Source organism: Ranitomeya variabilis, chromosome 4 (assembly GCF_051348905.1).
Source record: "Ranitomeya variabilis isolate aRanVar5 chromosome 4, aRanVar5.hap1, whole genome shotgun sequence".
Taxonomy (NCBI): Eukaryota; Metazoa; Chordata; class Amphibia; order Anura; family Dendrobatidae; genus Ranitomeya; species Ranitomeya variabilis.
Genome location: NC_135235.1, coordinates 410,646,169 through 410,666,757, shown reverse-complemented (window position 1 = coordinate 410,666,757; position 20,589 = coordinate 410,646,169). Strand labels below are relative to the sequence as shown.

The 20,589-nt window shown below is 45.7% G+C and overlaps 1 protein-coding gene across 1 annotated transcript in view; it reads left to right on the top strand.

The window, feature by feature from the left end:
* The window catches only part of P2RX3 (purinergic receptor P2X 3), a 154,427-nt gene that overhangs the window by 49,250 nt on the left and 84,588 nt on the right, over positions 1–20,589 (top strand). Inside the window, exons 4-5 of the mRNA XM_077251172.1 lie at positions 1,452–1,515; positions 19,194–19,272. Coding sequence (XP_077107287.1) covers positions 1,452–1,515; positions 19,194–19,272 — 143 coding nt within the window. The remainder of the gene's footprint in view (positions 1–1,451; positions 1,516–19,193; positions 19,273–20,589) is intronic.

Here is a 20,589-nt window from a genome sequence, read left to right as displayed (position 1 = left end):
TTTTTAAAAATCTGCAGGTAAAAGGCACTGCGTTTTACCTGCAGATTTACAGCAGATTTCCAGTGTTTTTTTGTGCAGATTTCACCTGCGGATTCCTATTGAGGAACAGGTGTAAAACGCTGCGGAATCCGCACAAAAAATTGACATGCTGCAGAAAATACAACGCAGCGTTTCTGCACGGAATTTTCCGCACCATGGGCACAGTGGATTTGGTTTTCCATAGGTGTACATGGTACTGTAAACCTGATGGAAAACTGCAACGAATTCGCAGCGGCCAATCCGCTGCGGATCCGCAGCCAAATCCGCTGCGGATCCGCGGCCAATCCGCTGCGGATCCGCGGTCAATCCGCTGCGGATCCGCAGCCAAATCCGCACATGCCATAACCCTAACCCTACCCCTACCCGTAACCCTAACCCTACCCCTAACCCTACCCCTAGTTCTAACCCTAACCCTAGTTCTAACCCTGACCCTAGTGGAAAACGAAAAAAAAAAAATATATTTTCTTTATTTTATTATTGTCCCTACCTATGGGGGTGATAAAGGGGGGGGGTATTTATTATTTTTTTTATTTTGATCGCTGTGATAGAACCTACCACAGCGATCAAAATGTACTTGTAAGGAATCTGCCGGCTGGCAGATTCGGCGGGCGCACTGAGCATGCGCCCGCCATTTTCCAAGATGGCGGCGCCCAGCGAGGAGATGTACGGACACCGGGAGGATCGGTAAGTATGAAGGGGTGGTGGGGGGGTGGATTGGAGCACAGGGGGGTGATCGGACCACAGGGGGGGTTTATTCAAACAAGGAGGGAGCGGGCAGGAGGACGGGGGAGCCGGCAGGCGGACGGAGGGGACCGGACCCCATAACGGAGCACTGGGGGGGCGATCGGTGGGTGTGGGGGGGGGACATATTAGGTTTTCCAGCCAAGGCCGATGTTATTGCAGCATCGGCCATGGCTGGATTGTAATATTTCACCAGTTTTTTAGGTGAAATATTACAAATCGCTCTGATTGGCAGTTTCACTTTCAACAGCCAATCAGAGCGATCGTAGCCACGGGGGGGTGAAGCCACCCCCCCTGGGCTGAAGCACCACTCCCCCTGTCTCTGCAGATCGGGTAAAATGGGAGTTAACCCCTTCACCCGATCTGCAGGGACGCGATCCCTCCATGACGCATACGCTGCGTCATAGGTCGGGAAGGCACAGACTTTCATGACGCAGCGTATGCGTCACAGGTCGGGAAGGGGTTAATCTATTAAGACTTGTGGTGTAATGACAGGTGATTATACCCTCTGTGAATGTACTGGATGTTCCTGGCTCCAAAGCAAAATCTGCAACTCATAACACTGAAGTCCTTGTTATTTGACAGACATGAGGACCCAGGTTCTGCACTTCTGCACCCCCTACTGCTTCACCCCCTGCCGAAACGTAATTTGCTAATTTTTGTATTTTCAGACTGATGACAAGTATAGATGCAGTAATGATAGCAACTGTACAAGAAACAAGGCTACATCTAACGGTAGGAACATTGTATTTTGAGAAGTGTGTTTTTGCTACTATTTAAAATGTTCAAATATGCCTTTATTTATAGAACATCTCACATCTAACTACCTGGAACAAGGCCATGTTTGCCCTTATCCCCACGATTCCCTTCACTATTGTTTGTAGTACACTTGGATAAGGAGACACATATTTTTACCGCCTAATGCAGGGATTGTCCAATGCAAAAACCTTTTTTCAAGCCATGGATGGATACTCACCTTTTGCAACCCCATAGATCCTAGCACAGACCACTCCAGAGGTCTGCACCAGATTCGGAAGCGATGTCTGTGCCATACAGATATCAACAGTACCAATTAAGACTGTTCTTGGCTGCATCGTTCAGGTGACTAGAAGAGAGCGACATGTTATGTTTCTCTGATAACATGCTCCTCTAGTCATCTATCAACTGCAGTCAATCATAACCTTCACCAGTTCTGCTGACATCTGGATGATGCACATATTGCTTACGGAGCCAACGCAGACCTCTGCAGCACCCAGCACTATGATGCAGATGGATGAAAGGAAGGAGGTGAGTCTGCCTTTTGATATTTGGCAGACGCGGTACTGTATAAGGTGCGCGTCTCTGACTGGGGAGCGCCTAGATAGAGCAGCACAGAAAGGTTGTCAGTGCCAGATCCCCCCTGGCATCACTCCCCTTTAGTGATGCACTAATTGGAAGACCCCCGGCCGGCCAGTGGGCACTGGAGGGGAGGGGTCCTACGGCCACTCCTACAGGGGTTAAATCCAGGTGTCCGGCCGGGAACTTTCTCTTTTCCTCCCGGCGGACACCTGGAAGCATTGTGGAAGCATTGTCCCTGTAGTAGTGATGTCGGACCCCCTGGTTGAGGCCTTGCAGAGGAGTGCGGCACAGAAAGGTGAGAACTGGCTTCAGGCCATTGTCGCCAACATCAGGGCTCAGCTTTCTGTGCCCTCTCCCGACCCCCAGCTCACACCCCCCTCATCGGGTCTGGTCGGGTCTGCCTCGTCCACCCTCATGCCCCCGGGGCCCCTTAGGGTCACCTCACCTTCGGCCTGCTCGCCCGCTGGGGGGCGTCCTGGGCGGCCTCCCCATGGTCCGGAGCATGGATCCGTGATGCCCCTATCATCCACGCAGCGGTCCAGGGGTCTCCCAGCCGCCGAGGTTGGGCAGGCCTCTCGGAAGCGGCGGGGAAGGGCCGGGCGCCGCACGCGCCGCAAAAACGTAGTGGCCCCCCTTGCCGGCGGGGCACCGGGCTGCGCTGAGCGGCGCGCAGCGTCGCCTCCTCTCCCTGCTGCCCCGGTGGCTGGCGGCGAGCAGGCGGGCGGCGTGGAGCGGCGCGAGGCATCTCCCCCTTACCTGGCTGCTCCGGAGGCATCGCCCCCTTCCCTGGCTGCTCCGGCGGTTCCCCCAGCTGCGCGGGGGGGCAGGCGGTCTGCCCGCTTGCCCCGCGCTCCGGAGCGGCTCCAGGTTGGAGAGGGGGCGGCCTCGCCGCCTCTCCGCTGCCGGCGTCTTCCGGCTCCCTCGTCGGGCTCGGTCCGGCGATCAGAGTTAGCCCCGCCCACCAACTACGGGACTGATGGGAGGGGGGAAGGCACTGGTTACGACACCCAGGTCTCCACAGTCTTGAAATAATCAGTGCTTAAAAATGTTTTCTGCAGTTAACAACCCCTTTAAAATAACGTTATCTAGACTTTATTTGTCCATTAGGCCCATAGCAGCTGCATGGTTTGGCTCTATACCCTTACCACTGACCTACTGGCAGCAATGATTATGGACTCTGAATTATGGTGCCAGGTGTTGACACTGAGGAAAGAAGTTTGTTTCCCTCTTTAAATCACTGCTTGCTAAAAGTGGAGTCCTACTCAACACCTTTAATTACATGGGAGATTTTTGCCATTATTTTTATATTACTTTTTTTTCTGTTTCTGATTTAGTGTTTGTGTTATGGTGTCAAATCCTAGGAACTAGAGACCTCATTTCTTTTTACACAAAATAGAAATATAAATTTAGATTGTGATATCATCAGGTTTCCCTAGCTCAATGACCTTCTCTTCCTAGGCTCGTGGGAGTATTTTTTTGACATACTGTAAGTATTCTTCCCTTCCTAAAAAGGACTAAGCAAGATACATATCTGAAATGCCAAATGCTCGAATGGACACAACATTGGTGTGGCATGTACAGATGTCAAATTTGACTACTAAAGGTGGTGTGCAAAAAAATACAGTCACAGTTCAATGTCTGGATTTTTAAAACATTTTTTGCTATTTTTTTAATACAATTATTCTCCCCTTTGCAAAAAGGAGTGAATGAGAAATTTAAGCAGTTACATGTCCAAAAAGCCAGCAACCGCATCAGGCTGCAATATTGGTGTGGCATGTACAGATGTGAATACAGTCAGCGCTTAAATCAGATGATGGTTGTTAGTCATGGCTTTTTTTTTTGGTACTCTGGCAGCTGCTGTAGCGTATGTGTTTTTGCCTAGAATAAAACAAGTGTTTTCATTTCCATATGGTGCGGATTGCAAGATTAATGCATTAATCGCTTACGATTCGCGCCATCCTATATATTGCTTTGAATGTGATGCTAACAATGTTGGGTGTATTTGTTATACAACTAGAAAATTAAAGAAACGAATTGAAGAATACCTGTCCAATATAAACAACAAGATAGGAACATATTCATGTGCGGCTAAGCATTTTGTCAGCACTCACATCGGTGATACCTCTTATTTTAGCTTTTTGAAATTGAAAGATTGTCACACCCAAAAAGAGGAATGTTATGTGTGTCCATGTTGGTGATTGGTTTGCATTTGTTTAAATAGATTTCCCATAGCCCCTTTTTCTATCCTATGATTAAAAGCATTTGTCGCCCCATAAACACATCAGGTCTTAGCTGCTGTGAGGGTCAACCTGTTTTTATGGAATTTCGACTAAAGATTGTTTTTATCTTACTGGGTGGTCATGCCGGCTTTCCCCCTTATACTTGTATAGCAAAAAGGTATCTTCCAGCAGGGCAATAGTTAATACCGGACTAGTGTGCTAAGGTTCCTCCAGTAACCAAGTCCAGGGCCCCACATTTCTGCTACATGCAAATGTGACATTATACTCAATCACAAATTTATATAAATATGAACTGGATAGATTGTTAAATGAATGAGATGTTGCCTTTGTCTGTGCATAGTGATTCAAGTATATTGTGCCAAGCAATACTCATTTAATAGGGTGGCTCACCCACTCTTGCCCAGGGACCCACCAGAAGATTCCCCTGTTCTCCTGTGGGCCAGTCCAAGAGTTCCAGGTATAACGGAGAAGTAAAAGCAGCATGCTATCTATCAGCACAGCAATGGTTAATAGCAGCGATGTATGCAAGCTGGCACTTGTAGTGAGGTAATGGTTAACAGCAGGATAATAGCGTAGTATAAGTAAACTGGAGTCTCTTTTGGTGAGTTGAGATACCTGGATTGCAAAAGCCAGGTATGAACAGCATAGAGAATAGTTGACAGAAGTTGGTAGCTTTCTTGCTGAAAATGAGATGTGAACAACACCTAGTGAACCAGACTATGCTTAGCTTGGAAATAACTCTGGTTCTAGCACGGAAGTCAAGAATAGCAGAGCTAATTAGTAACAAACCCGTGATAAAGTTGAAGCAAATGTGCACAATGCTACTTAATACCCAAGCAATTGGACTTTGTCTGGTCTGGCCTTAAAAGGCCTGAGGAATAATGTCTTAGGAGTAACCTGGTGTGGGCTTCTCTCTAGACTTGGCATTGAGTTTGAAAGAGCGCTTCATTGTTAATACGTGGAGCAGCAATTATGGACAGGTCATGGTTATGCATAGTACATGTCTTTCACGACCCACTGAATCAATGTTTGGAGCTGCAGCAATGCACCATGGCATCCATGATAGGGGTTAAAACTGTGCTTAAACACTCATTCTGATTCTCCCCCCTAAGTTGTGATTATCTTCTTCTTACACCTCTTCTGCAACCAATGCACATAACACCCAACCTTAACAAAAACAGGGCAAAGTTTAATATGTACCCCCTGCTCTGTATCTTTTTGTTCTTGTAAGAAAAATGAACCAACAGGGCCCTTGATTGTGTTGTTCAGCTTTGTTGTACCAGCGCTCGGCTACAACAAGTAGCCGAAGCAGCAATTACAGTATATATGACACCCCCGATAAGATGCAGGTTATCTGCTGAGTATTTGAATTCCAGCCAATAAAGCCAAGTTTTATAGAATTTATCATGATTGTTGTTGATCTTTGAGGTTTGCTCGTTTATTTTAGAGAACCAAAGTGACTGTTGGGGTGGTGTCACTTTTCCATAGCAGAGGGATACATGGTCTAACAGACGTAATCAAATTCCTCAGAATCAAGTTTTTAAAGGCATGTCACTGCACTGAAGGAGAGCGGCAGCCGGGTCAAGGTCAGAAATGAGATCCGTGAATCTACGAATCACTAGTTGTACTTTTTCCCAGAAAGGCGACAGGAGGATCAAAAAATATGAAAAAGGCTGCCTTCCTCCTCCCTACACCTCCAACACATAGGATTGGCCTCTGGAAATATAGAGTGTAGGCGAGTTGGAACTCTGTACCATCCAGAGAGTAATTTGTACCCTCCCTCTTGAAGTCGTGAGCTGATGGATGTTTTATGTGTTAAGGTAAAGATACGCCTCCATTGATCCCTTGTTAATGTGCAATTCAGATCTTTCTCCCAATGGGTTTGAAAAAGGGTTTTAGGCTGGTCTGAGGGTTTCATCAGGAGGGAATATGAAAATGACAAAGTGTGTCTTAAGGAACCGGTCTTTGAACATTCCATCTCGAAAATTGTTTTCTCATTTTTATAAAAGGCTCTAGGTGGCAGAGAATGGAAAAATGAGTAAGTTGCCCAATTCTCCAGTGTCCTAAGGGCAGAGCTGAAGGTGATCTTTTGATGGCCAAATGTTCCCTTGTCCGAAATGTGACACTCTAAAATTGCCCTTTTTAAAACAGGAGCGAAAAATCTCGTCCTCTATTCCCAGGGGAAAAAGTGGATCACCCAAGATAGGATACATGGAAGAATATAATGGCAAAATCAACTACTAGGGATTGTTGTAGCATGCCAGAGTGGCCCCAATTAGAGGATAAGTTTTGAGTGTAGAGACCATAGATACATTGAGCCAAGGAAAGTTATTAATGGAGTGTTTGTCAAACTCTGTTCAATTCACCCATGCTTTCCCAGACCCATTCCTGGACCAATCCAGAACTTTAGAGAGATGAGAGGCAATATATGTTCTGAAATCTGGTACCCCTAAACGCCCTGAGGATTTTTGACCATATAATGTGGCCCTTCCTATGCATGGGGGTTTCCCCATCCAGATTAATTTAGTCTGGACCGTGGCTAGTCTTCTAAAGAAGGACGAGGGAATGCTGATTGGGAGCGCCTGAATGACAAATAAGATACGAGGAAGCATATTCACTTTGAAAATTGCACTTCTTCCAAACCATGTAAACGCACTCCTCGTCCATCTCAAGCAGTCCCCTTGAACTGATATAAGTAGTCTAGGAAAATTAAGAGGGAACATCAATTTAATATCTTTTGGCATGAGTATCCCTAGATATTTTATGGCTGTTTTGGCCCATTTAATAGTAAAGACTGTCTTCAGGGGTGTTAGGACAAATTGTGGAATGTTGATTTTCAAGGTTTCAGATTTAGAAAAGTTAATTTTGAAGTCTGATAGGCTATTGTATATCCTGAATTCTGTGATTAACCCCTTTCCGACGTTGTGCGTAATAGTACGCCCTTGTCGGAATTCCTCTCTTTGATGTGGGGTCCTGTGCTGAGCCCAAATCTTTCCTGGCACATTTCAGCTGTTTTGATGAGCTGCCATGTGCCTCTAACAGCTGCGGGTGAAATCCCTGACAGTGTCATTTAACTCACGCTTACCGGAAATCCCACCCATTGGAGATCCCGTCACGTTATCACGAGTCACCGATGGGTTGGCATGACAACAAGAGGTCTCCAGGCGGTGGTCGGCGCTCATAGCAAGTCAGCATTTCTGCTACGCACAGGCGATCTGATCATTGCCTGTGTGTAGCAGAAGCGATCAGGTTATCACTGCTTCTAGTCTCCCATGGAGACTATTGATTCATGCAAAAAGTAAAAAAAAATGTTTTTAAAAATATTAAAATTGTTTTTTTAAAATATAAAAGTTCAAATCACCCCCTTTCTCCCCATTCAAAGTAAAACAATAAAAAAATCAAATCTACACATATTTGGTATCGCCGCGTTCAGAATCACCCGATCTATCAATATCAAAAAGAATTAACCCCATCGCTAAACGACGTTACAAGAAAAACTTAAAAACATCAAAATAAATTTTTTTGATCGCCACTACATTGCAATAAACTGCAATAACAGGTGATCAAAAGATCGTATCTACACCAAAATGGTATCAATAGAAATGTCAGCTCGGCGTGCAAAAATTAAACCCTCACCCAACCCCAGATCACAAAAAATGGAGACGCTACAAGTCTCGGAAATGGCTCCTTTTTTTTCTTTTTTACCAAAGTTTGGATTTTTTTTCACCACTTAAATAAGAAAGAACCTATACATGTTTGGTGTCTATGAACTTGTAATGACCTGGAGAATCATAATTTCACCGAACTTGGATTTTTTTCCCGTTTTCCAGTACATGATATGTTATAACCAATGGTGTTGTTCAAAAGTACAACCTGTCCTGCAAAAACCAAGCCCCCACATGGCCATTTTGACCTAAAAATAAAAAAGTTATGGCTCTTGGAAGAAGGGGACAAAAAATGAAAATGCAAAAATGAAAATATCGCCATCATGAAGGGGTTAAATTGGGCAGGGAAGTTGTACGGAGAGCCACAATTTCAGGGTCCTGCTATGTCATTGATAGATTGAAAACTCTTGAGAAAGGGTTCCGATGTGAGTATGAAGATCAGCGGTGATAGCGGGGACCCCTGTCTTGTACTGTTTCGTATATTGAAATCCTTGAGAGAACCCCATTTAGTTTTACACTAGCAGTTGATTTTGAGTACAATGCCAAAATCCAATGTAGCATATTGGACTTCAGACCCAGTCGGGAGAGTGTGTCACTCATAAAAGTCCAATTCACCCTGTCAAATGGCTTTTCTGCATCGGAAGACAGTAGCATTAGTGGCTGCGATTTGACTCTAGTTTTATAGATAAGGTTCAAAGCCTTGGTTGTATTGTCCCTAGTTTCCCTACCCCTCATGAAGCTTGCCTGATCTGGGTGGATAATGTTTAAGAGCAGGGGAGTTAGTCTGGATGTGATCATTTTCGCAAATAGCTTAATGTCCTCGTTGATAAGGGAATAGGTCTTCCTTGTGTATGACCGATATGTGTGCTCGTAATGAGTCTCCCGGAAGTGACAAACCCTTAGATAAAGTGTTGAAACTGGAAATAAGATGGGGGTTATAGTGACTCCAGGAACATTTTGTAATATGGCAAAGAAAACCCTCTGGGCCAGGGGCCTTCCCTGTTTTAGTCTTGTTTACCGCAGATTGTAATTCCCATATAGTACAAGGTAGTTCAAGCGAATCTATTTCAGGAGACCAGACTTCTCAATGTATGCTCTAGTACATGATTTGAAGTCAGCACTGTGTGTAGTTGGATTAGATGAGTCTATTAAATATAAAAAAGAATAAGCATTTTTAAATGTTTCTGCGATATCAGAGAGAAGGTGTTTACGCTTTTGTGTTTGATCCATTATTGAAGGAATATATATGTTGGCTCTTTGAAATCTGTGGGCTCTAGCCAGAGACTTACCGCTTTTGTTGCCATGTTCACAATAATGACGCCGACATTTAATGAGATCTGCTTTTGATTTGTGTAGAAGTAATGAGCGTAGGGATTCACATTTAACTATCCAGGACCTTCTTGTGTCTTCAGACTGAGAGTGTTTGTGTGATCTCTAAAAGTTTTCAATCTCAGTGTCCAGGGAATTTTGCAAGTAAATCCTGACTATTGGGTCACCGAGGAGAGATAGGTTCAGAGGCCAGTAACATTTTTTGGTCTTAAAAGCAGAAAGAGCTATAGAGATACTAACAAGTGTGTGATCTGAGAAAATAATATTATCTATATTTGCTCTAAGTTGCAAAGAGATGTCTTGGTGTCTTAGCAGGAAATAGTCAATTCTTGTATATATGTTGTGGGAGTTAGAGTAGAAGAAAAAATGCTTGTCCGCTGGGTCGAGAAGTCGCCAGGAATTAGTCAATTGGTGTTCCTGAACGGTTCTCAATACATGTCTGTGTGGGGTGAGAAAGAGATGATATACCCCTAGTAGAGAGATTAAAGGCTATATTAAAGTCTCCCCCTACTATCAGCATTCCCTCCGCAATGCCAGTCGCCACCTGGTCTAAGTATGCAGAAAGTGCCCTGTCCTGTCCTGAGTTGAGTAGATACAGTGAAGCAAATGTTACCTTGTTGGGACCTATGAGACCTTTGACCGTTAAGAGGTGGTCCTCTTAGTCGGCACAAGAATCCTTCAACACCCACTGTACTGAACGAAATATTAGTATGCATGAAACTCTGGATTTGGAGTCAGGAGAGGGGCTATGGTACACCGTTGGAAATCTATAATTAGAGAGCTTATAGGTTTTATTTTGGCAGTAGTGCATTTCCTGTAGGAAAGCAATGTCTAATTTCCCTTTATATATAAGATTTAGAAGAATAGATCTCCTCTCTGGGCTATGTAGTCCCTTAACATTCAAGGAGCCCACCGTGAGACCTGAACAATGTTCATGTGTCATTCTGTAATAGGATGGAATAGGTATAAGAGCGGGAGAAGACAGGAGGGGACAATGGGTTTGGAAGGGGAGTTAGACAAGACGTGTACAAAAAAAAGGAAAAAAGAAGAAGAGCTTAACAAATAGCAAAAAGAAAGAACCAAGCTAATGCTGATTGTCCAAGAGAAATTCCTGGACAGCCTCCAATGACTAGGAGGTTAAGGGGATATGGAAAATAACCCCCAGGGGGAACAAAAGAGTGCCGTAAGGGCAGCAGACACCAATAGTTGAATGTATCAGTACAAAAAATATTGCTCAAAACTGAATCTCCCTTTCCTAGGGTATGGAACCCTGATAGAGGTCAGAAATAACTTTTTACATTAGGGAGATCATTGACAGTATATTATTAATAAACTAAAAATGGACTTAGTAGTCCTGTTAAGAGAGGATACTTAGGAGAAGAAAAGAGAGAAGGGAGCACAGAAAGGTGTAGTAATATTAATAACATTAAAGTCCATGCTTGAAACCCTTGTATGTCTCTCGTCCGTCTCCCTCCACATCACTCACCCGACTCCATAGCTGCTCTTGTCTACCCGATAAAGTCCATTTCTGGAAAAAGTACTCATCCAAGCAATAGGCAACCAAAGTTCCAGTAGAACAACATTAACTGGTATCGAGGAAAAGACAAGAGCAAATAGGGGGTGAGCCAATTGGGAATTGTAATTGGCTCTTGTCCCAGGAATTTAAAGAGTGCAGGAACATCTATGTGTCGTTCGAGGGCAAAGGTAGCATTCTCTTTTTTAACAATTAGATGGGAGGGGTGACCCCATCTATAAGATACACCAGTCTCACGGATTTTTACCAGTAGAGGTTGTATGATACGCCTCATGTACAGAGTACAACCAAAAACATCTGGAAAAAGTTTGATCTCTGCTCCATCCATGGATATGGGGTCTGCAATCCATGTGTTTCGTAGGATGTCCCTATATGTAAAATAATGGAGTCTACATAAAATGTCTCTCGAGTTATTAATGTCAATGGTGCCCATTCTTGTGACTCTGTGCACTCTGTGGAAGACGAAGGTTGCATCCAGGGGTCTTCGTGAGATTTTGTTAAATAGGATGGTAACCAAAGATTTCAGGTCCTCTTGGTTTCCATTTTCTGGCAATCCCTTAATGCGAATATTGTTTCTTCTGCCCTATTTTCTTGGTCATCGAGAAGAAGGGTCGTGTTTTGTACCTGGGCATAGAGGGTTTCATGTTTATTTTCCAGAGCTTGAATTCTGTCTGAAAGATCTCTAGAAGAACCTTCCGTAACTGTTGTCCTAGAAGTCAGACGATTGATTTCCCCTCGTAATGAGTCAATGGTCTGCTGGTGTGAGGTCTCTATCCTCTGTGCTAGAGAGTCAATGTCATGTTTCCTTGACAAGGCCTGAATTAATACCCGCAGTCCACATAGGTCTGAATGCATTGTGGGAGAAGATAATTTGTTTCCTTGATTAGCTGCATAGGAGGACTGACTAGTTTGAATGGTCTATGTTGTTTCTGCTTCCTCCGAAATGCAGAACTGACCAGACTCTTCTGGAGATAAGGAGATGGAAAGTGGCTCCTTCAGGAAGTCAACAGAGGCCTTGCAAGTAGTGTCTCTGGGACGTATGGTAGATTGATGAGTTAGGAATTGGAGCCATTTTAGTCACGGGAGGATTAACCCATGAGAAAAATCGTCCGACTGTGTTACTCTGCACTTCTTCAGCACATGTAGACAGAGTAGAAGATCGTATGTCATGTTCTCTGCATTTTCCGGGCATCCCCAGCTAAACCAATAGACATAGCTTAGGAGAGTTAGTCCTTATTTGGTGTCTGGAGCCCTAGGGCAAGGTGGCTTTTGTGCTCAATCCATCATCTCTAGGTCACACCATTCCGCAAATGTTCCGGGTTAGATGTAATTAGGCTGGGTCGGATGTTATACTGTATTATTGATATTGATAACAGACCTTTGTGAATGTCACCTGAGTTTCCATTTTGTCTGATGATCCAAGGATTGTGGTATGGAGGTAGTGGTCCACCCAAAAAGTAAGTCTGTAGTCTGCTATCCTCGACAGTGGAAACTAGATGGTGCTTGTATACTTAATATAGTGTTTTACAGTATATCATGGCTCATATCTTCATCAGAGGATGGAGAAAACAATATTTTTGCATATTTGCAGAGATGAAAGGTTGTAGAGTGATCCACCTTTCACTGCAATTCAAATGAGGCTATGCAGGGCCCGAAATCCTGTGTAGAAAGCTGCCTCTTATATGTCTCTGTATCAGATGTCATTGTCTTCTGCTTTCAAAATATCAGAGCGCCTGCAAGATGGACGTGATTGGCGGGAAAAAGTATATGGAAACGGAGTCCGGACTCCCGGCCTCTATAGCTCTCCAGCTCTCCCAGTAGACTCCAACGAGGGGTCACAGACCCAGGGCGCATGGGGTCCTACAGGAGAAGGGAACTGGAGCCGCTTCCTCATGGAGAGGAGAGGCACCACTTGTGGGTAAGCAGAGTGCATCTGCAGACAGGCACACGGTCCCCCCACGTGGTGCCGCATGCGAGTCTGTGCTGCTAGCCCGAGGATATCAGGGCAGATGGACTCACCCCGCAACAGCATCCAAACCTCCGGGGTATAGTTTCCCCATGTGGTACTCACCACTTGATGGTCAGGAGAACACCTCCAAGTGCACGGTGACCCGAAATCAAGGCCGCGGTTTCGGGCCTGCAGGAAGGCCTATGTGCCATATGTTTTATCTGCTTCACCAACCTGGGGCAAGTTAGCAAACAGAGACGCACAATCGTGACAATCATGTTCAGTTGTGTCTGGATTATGTCCTTTCTCCAGCAGGTACCATGTGCCATGGCCCTATCAACTTCTGGCTGAGCAGCTTGAACAATGAAATAATGGCAAAACCTATCTTGTCCAACCTCCAGTGTACTGTCAGAGAGGGTATTCAGCACAGAAGATGGCATTGTCCCACCCAAGTGGACAAGATTGTCTTCCGCAAGTGCGGAAAACCACGCACTTGTCAAAGTAAATCAGGCATGGAACATTGCTGACTTTCATTCCCCTACAAGTGATTACATCACTCGTAGAATCTGCCTGTCTGTTGATTGTATGTTATACTGTTCTGCTGCCTCCAGTCCCAATGATTTCACACAGCCGGCATCTGTTGTCCATCTGTAAGATGCTCATGCTTTCAGGAGTCGGACTACCAGTATTAACCCTACACAGCAGGACAACTCCTTGCCTGTCCAATCTATGCTGTGCTCCTCCTCGTCCATTGTATTCTTTACTGCTGCTGCCGGGGCAGCAAATGCTGGCCCTTTACAGCTAAATATTTTCTTGCATGTCCCGTTATATTCTGTACTGTGTACTTGGTGCCACTGCCACATCCACTGCCACTGCTGTTAGACAGTCACACATCTCCTGTTTGTCCATTGTGTTATATACTGTAGCTATATTATACTATCCTATACAGGGCCAATAATCCTAATATTACATGGCTTTTTAAAAAGACATTGCTTCTGCACTTACTGAACAGCAAACCTGTTGCTACTCCCAAAAAAGCGATATTTACTGAACAGCAAACATGTTGCTACTCCCAAAAAAGCAATATTTTTCCCCTTCTGACATGACAGCACCAACTGAGAGAGGGTATCCGCTCATCAAGGACAGGAAACCTACTGAATAAAAGGGTGGTACCTCTCCTCCACATCAGTTTTGGTTTCCTGTCCTTGAGGGAACCTAGGAAGTTTGTGGTACTTGGACTTACCCAGATCTGGAGGGTGTCCAGGACGGGATACCTTCCAGAGGGATGAGGTACCACTGGCCAGGAGGTCCGTGCAACGCTGTGCAGGCTGAGACCTCTTGCTACAAAGTCTGTTGCCGACACCAGGTCCCGGGTCTGCGCATGCAGGGGCGGCAGGAAAACCGGGTGCACTCTTGTGACAAGTGCGCCAGAAAGCAGGGTCGCGCGGGACACAGGGCGGATATCAGGCCGATGATGTAGCATGCTGGAAACTACAGCAGCCATCTGGGCCTGCTCGTGCGCGGAGCTGGCTGAGGCTCCCTGCCCACAGCGTGCAAGCTTCGAGTAACCGGAAATCAGTGGGCTGAATGGAGGTGTGCCTGGGCCATTCCGGTATATTGGTGGATGGCCAATGGATTATAGAAGCTTTTTCTGTGGCAGTCCTGAGCAATGGATATGCCGCAGCAGCCACTGCAGCTACCACAGCAGCAGCAGCCACCACAGCAGCCACTACAGCATCGCCAGCAGCGCCATTGCCAGGGACGTAGCAGTGGCAGTCGGATAAGCAGCAACACCAGCCTGAAGAGTAAGGCATGTCATGAGTCTTCCTCCACGGGAATATGTTCTTCTGAACTGATCCAGCCTCAACTGCGGTACCCTAGATTGATCAAGTGAATGGTGAGTGATCTACGTGAAAGTTCACCATATTAAATGGGTCCCCTTTTCTCTGTGTGTGTTTTTTACTAGGAAAGGCCCCTGAAACGTAGCGCTAAGCAGAACAACAAAGAATGTGCTCTGTGTGTAAGGGGGACGACGAGACAGCAGGTACCTACGTGCCGGGTCCGGGGCTAGAGAAGCTGCATCCACTGTTCCTGGGGGGAAGCAAAAGTAAGGTGGACCTTCCTCTGCTGCCTGAGGGAAGCGCTTGTGAGGGGCACCTTCCTGCTGACCGAGGGGAGTGGAGAAAGAGGAAAACTTCTGCGTGGTGAGTAGTGTGCCCAGCAGCAATTAAGAGATAGGGACCGTTGCAGATCCAGGGATGCGCAGCAGCAGCCAGGAAGAGAAGTGATCTGTCCCGGGAGCATCAGCATCACACAGGCCTGCCTCCGTACAGCAGCCCTGCAGACAGCAGTGGGGACCAGAGAGCGAGAGGGACATGCAGTGTGTGGCCAGTGGCTAATCAGGAGAAAGGCGCCGCATGCTAAGTGTCCGTGAGTACTGCACATGCATACAAGACTGACTCTTGCTGATTTTGATAGCGAATATTTGCCGAGAAACTTGTGACCTGACTTCACCTGGAATATAGTTGCAGAGCCACGTTGGACTCGTACAGTATTGTGGCTTGTACCCTTGTTAGCCACTGCAACATATGGACTAGGGGCAGTGGAAGGTACCGGAGATCGACTACTGTTGCCAGAAGACGGGACATTGATGCCCACAGGACTTTTCTGGAAAAAACACCATGCGAGCCGTTACCTGCGCCACTGAACTCTCAAGAGGAGTTACAGTTGGCAGAATTCCTGACACAAGTGCTTCACAAGAACTGTCGTTATCTGAACCGTCGTTCTCCTACTTACAATATCCTTTGCATCTAAACTGTTGAATCACCTGTTTAACCCTTTACCTCCCAACATCCTTTTCCCATTATACTGTTTAGCCTTTGACCTCCCTTCGTGAAGTATTCCCCAGTTATTAAACTTGTTAAGCCTTGCTCTGCCTCCTGTCCATCACTGCATCCCGCAACCTGCTTACATGTGCAGTGAGAGTTTACCCAGCACTTATGTTATAAGACTATGACCTGATTGTGTGGCACCCCAGGAGTCCGGTTGCCACAGTGGCATTGCCTCCCTCACAGGGGGTGATGTCATGCCTGGAAGCAAGGAGGGATGCCCTTACCAGGTAATACCAGCATCCAACACCTTCCTGACTCCAGACCAGAAGGGGGAGCTCTAGCACCCATTTTCAGGGAAGCTTCCCTATATGTTCTGGCCTGGAGGCGGGGTTAGTCAGTTTAGTCAGGAGCTTGAGAGTGAGAGGAGAAAGTCAAGGAGAACCTGGGGACTGGAGCTGTAGCCAGGCTCACCCCAGAACAGAGTGCTGACAGAGGACGCCAGAGTTCTTGGCTGTGTGGGTGCTGTACGCCCCGACAGCCGAATCTGGAGGGCAGGGAGCTGCAAGCTCCGTGGCCACATTGATCGCCTGGAGGCACCGCAGCAGACCAAGAGCTGGGGCTGCCAGTGAAAAGGCAGAGCCCGTAATAGGCTCACGAAACCTGCCATACAGGTTAGAAGCAACACGCAGCAGAGGAACTTGAGCAGAGCTTAAAGAAGCAAGGACCTAGGGCATGGCACAGAAGAAAGGCCTCCATACCCACCTGGCTGGTTCATCTATCATCATCTATCATCATCTATTATCCATGCCCCGGACTGCACCTGCACCAACAAGTAAAGGTAAAGGAAACTGCAATTCTTGTGTCCTCCAGTCATTTCCTGCACCCTTAGTCCTGCATCTCAATGTCTACGATCCCTTACCAACTATACCAGTAGCCCTGGGGCCGCACTCCACCTGTGGGAAGCAGAACCATCCCAGCTGCATCACCATTGGCCCCAGCAGTCTCCTTAAGCAGCATCGGCCATCCATTGCCGAACACCACAGGTGGCGTCATGAACGAATTCCCTATAGACTCTGTTTCCCCTTCATTTCATTACTTTTATTAGATACCCAAGGCCACGGACCGTGTCACTGCTGCCGTGACCACCCCCTTAAGAACTGTCGGACCCGGCCCAAGTACCCCACGGCACTAGCGGGCGCTCCAATTGCATACAGCGATCCATCTCAGAAGAAACCCCCGAGTTTTCTATGAACCTTAAGTCCATAATTAAATCTGAAATCCAGGATTCATTAAAATACCCAATGAAGCAGAAAGGGGAAGAAAGATCAGGACAGCATTGATTTGAGTCCAAGGGTTTGGTAACATTAAAGAATAGGGAAGATTCGGATCTATCTTGCTCCTCCTCCTCTTCCTCTTCTGATAGTGATATGGGGGGCAGGCCTTGTTTTTTAGCAGAGGACACGGACAGGCTATTCAGAGCAATCAGGTTAAATATGGGCATAGCTGATTCTAAGACCCCTAGAACAGTCCTGGATATCATGTTTGGGGACTTGTAAGAAAAGGCGCTCTTTCCTGGTCAATGAGAAAGTCAAAATACTCATTGGTAAGGAATGGAAGAAACCTAAGAGAAAGGGTCCGCTACCATCTTTGTCAAAAAGAAGATATCCATTTGATGAGGAGGAAACAGGCGTATGGGAGAAAACTCCTAACATTGATGTGGCAGTAGCAAAATCAGCATAGAAGTCTATATTGCCCTTTGAGTACATGGGGGCGCTTAAGGACCCCCTGAACAAGAAAGCGGAGGTTTACTTGAAACAGACATGGGAGTCATCAGCAGGGTCGTTAAAACCAGCAATAGCGGCAACCTGCACAGCCAGATCCATGATGGTGTGGCAACAGCAGCTTGAGGACCAAATCAAGAACAACACCCCTAGGGATAAGATCTTAGCAATCCTTCCACTGATGCAGGGAGCTGCTGCCTTCCTGGTTGATGCCTCAGCAGATTCGGTCAGGCTGGCTGCTAGGTCGACAAGTCTATCTAACGCGGCCTGCAGAGCTTTGTGGCTCAAAAGCTGGCCAGGAGATGCCCAATCCAAGGCCAGACTATGCTCAGTCCCATGTGAAAGGAAATATTTTTTCGGCCAGGCACTGGATGATATCTTAGATAAAGCAGTAGATAAGAAGAAAGGGTTCCCCAATGTGTCCCTTCCACAGTACAAAAGTTCCTTTCGTAAGAGGAAGTATAACAGGAACAAACCCCTTAGAGAACAAGGAAGGTGAAAGGAGAGAAAATCAAGGAACGGAGGCTTCATGTTTTAGGGCCCCTCTTCAGAAAGTCGGAAGCCCTCTAAATGATGGGCTTTCCCAGGTGGGAGGAAGGCTGTCCCACTTCCAACCTGCCTGGGAGAAAATCTCTTCCAGTACCTCGATCCTGAATATTATAAGATCAGGGCTAAAACTGGAGTTCAGGTCTACCCTCAGGCACAACCTCAAGATCTCATCCCCCAGGCCTCTGAAAGAACAGCTGAGCTGACCCTAGAGCCAGAAGTGTAAGGCTTACTGCAGAAACAGGCTATGGCGAAGGTACCTGTCCAGCAGCAGGGGAAGGGTTTTTATTCTCCCGTGTTCGTGATAAGGAAACCTGACCGGTCCTTCAGCACTATTGTCAACTTAAGCACATGACTTTGCTCCGTTAGGGCAATAGGGACCCACTGAGAGATTCACCGTGACGTGGCAGTGAGCTTTCATACAGTCTGATCAGAATGTTAAACTAAGAACCTCATGATCAGTTATATATATTTTTGCCTAGTGGCATTAGATCAATGTATGATTTTTGGAGGTGCCGTCCATTCTCTTTTTCAGCACATCTACATAAGGAAATGTTAGCAATAAGTTTTAGTACAAAAAATAGTAATAATATTACATAATTTTTTTTCTATCATAGTAGTTATCTGCTCTAAATTGTAAGAGTACTAAATATGGTTCTGCACCATGGGAATGAGCAGATCATATAAAAGTAAAAATGCAAGTGAACCAGAAGTTAAGAAAAACACGCTAATTAAAAAAAATTGCAATTTTATTGAAAAAAATTAATAATAAATATACCAATTAACCAATAGATGGCACCACATAGAAGCAATTGGGGAATAAACTTACCACATAGTCATCCTGAGTGAGACTAACACTAATAATGTCCAATGTAGCAGTTCACCACATCTAATAGAAAAATACAAACATCACCAGAATGAAAGTAGCAAATAGCAATTTAGCCATGCTGGAATGCGGTGACAGATCCCCAACGTGCATTTTGGTGCTGTGCTCTCTTCTTTCCTCGCCATGGTGCCTCTATGCAGGGAAAAAAAAAGTTAAGGACCATATAATTTAAGTTGGGAACAATTGTTTAAACTTATAGCTGTAAATCTGCTATTACAATAATCGCTACTTGTGTAATAATCTTCATACTCAGGAGCTCATCGGGTTGCTATGCCCTTGCATAGAGAGTGAGGAAGTTGTGCTTATGTATTACAGGTTTTCTCACTGGCCGTTGTGTTCTTTCATATTGTCAGATTCAAGGTTGGTGCCCAACAGAGAATGACACAGTTCATATGTAAGTATTAAACTTTTGACAAAGTGATGCAAATTTGATTAACTCTTACCATACACAGCTATTCTTTCTATTGCATTATATGGCTCGTCTTTCCCAGGTTGTTTTTGTAGTGATTTATGATATCTAGGGATTAGTGATGAGCGAGCACTAAAATGCTCGGGTGCTCGTTGCTCAGGTCGAGCAGATTGGAATACTCGGGTACTCGACCCGAGAAACAAGCCCTATGTAAGTCTATGGTAGACCCGAGTAGTCTTACCGCGATCCCCCAGGGGTCCTTTTAAGGTCTAAAAACATCTGAAAATGATGTAAACACTGCTCACATGACACAGGAACATCATGGGGATCGCCCCTGGAAGCATTCCTGACTCCTAGTTCACAGCTTTAATCAATTTTTTCTGAGATTCATGCCATTTTTCCTGGTGCCACAAAAACACATGAAAACGAAACCAAAACGGGTTTTGCTGGGAAATACGTCAAAGTACATCCGTTGCAGGTTAATGACTTGCCTGTAAGGCCAAATATTTAACCCCAGACTGAAAATTTCCTCCCCCACTTAGGCTTAGTTCAGACGCAGCGTTTTTGAAGCGTTTTTCAACTTTAACATTGCTTTCAACCACTACAAATGCATTCACTGGGAAATGTCATTGTAACATTTAACACCCCTAGCTGACCATGTGGAGTGTGACACATAAGCAGACCCATCTTGTTTCATTTACGAAGGAGGGACTCAAAGTTACAGAGCCTATTTTTACTGGTGCATCAGGCTGCATTAATCTTATAGCCTACGCTGTAAGTGGATGGGCTGCCAAGAATTACGACGCACCACAATACCTCAGGGGGGACTCCTGAAAAAATGTTGCATTGAATTCAAGGCCTGCCCTGCTACCAATTCATATGCACCCCAATAAGCCTTTGAACCCACATACTGGATGGGCCCAGGAAAATCCACTTCACAATATGCATTTTGTACTCCCGTACTCCTTTGTTTTACACATTGGCAGCAAGGCCAGCCCTGCTGCATAATCAATCATATGCACCCCATTACGCCTTTGAACCCGCATACTGGATAGGCCCAGGAAAATCCACTTCACAATATGCATTTTGTACTCCCGTACTCCTTTGTTTTACACATTGGCAGCAAGGCCAGCCCTGCTGCATAATCAATCATATGCACCCCATTACGCTTTTGAACCCACATACTGGATAGGCCCAGGAAAATCCACTTCACAATATGCATTTTGTACTCCTGTACTCCTTTGTTTTACACATTGGCAGCAAGGCCAGCCCTGCTGCATAGTCAGTCATATGCACCCCATT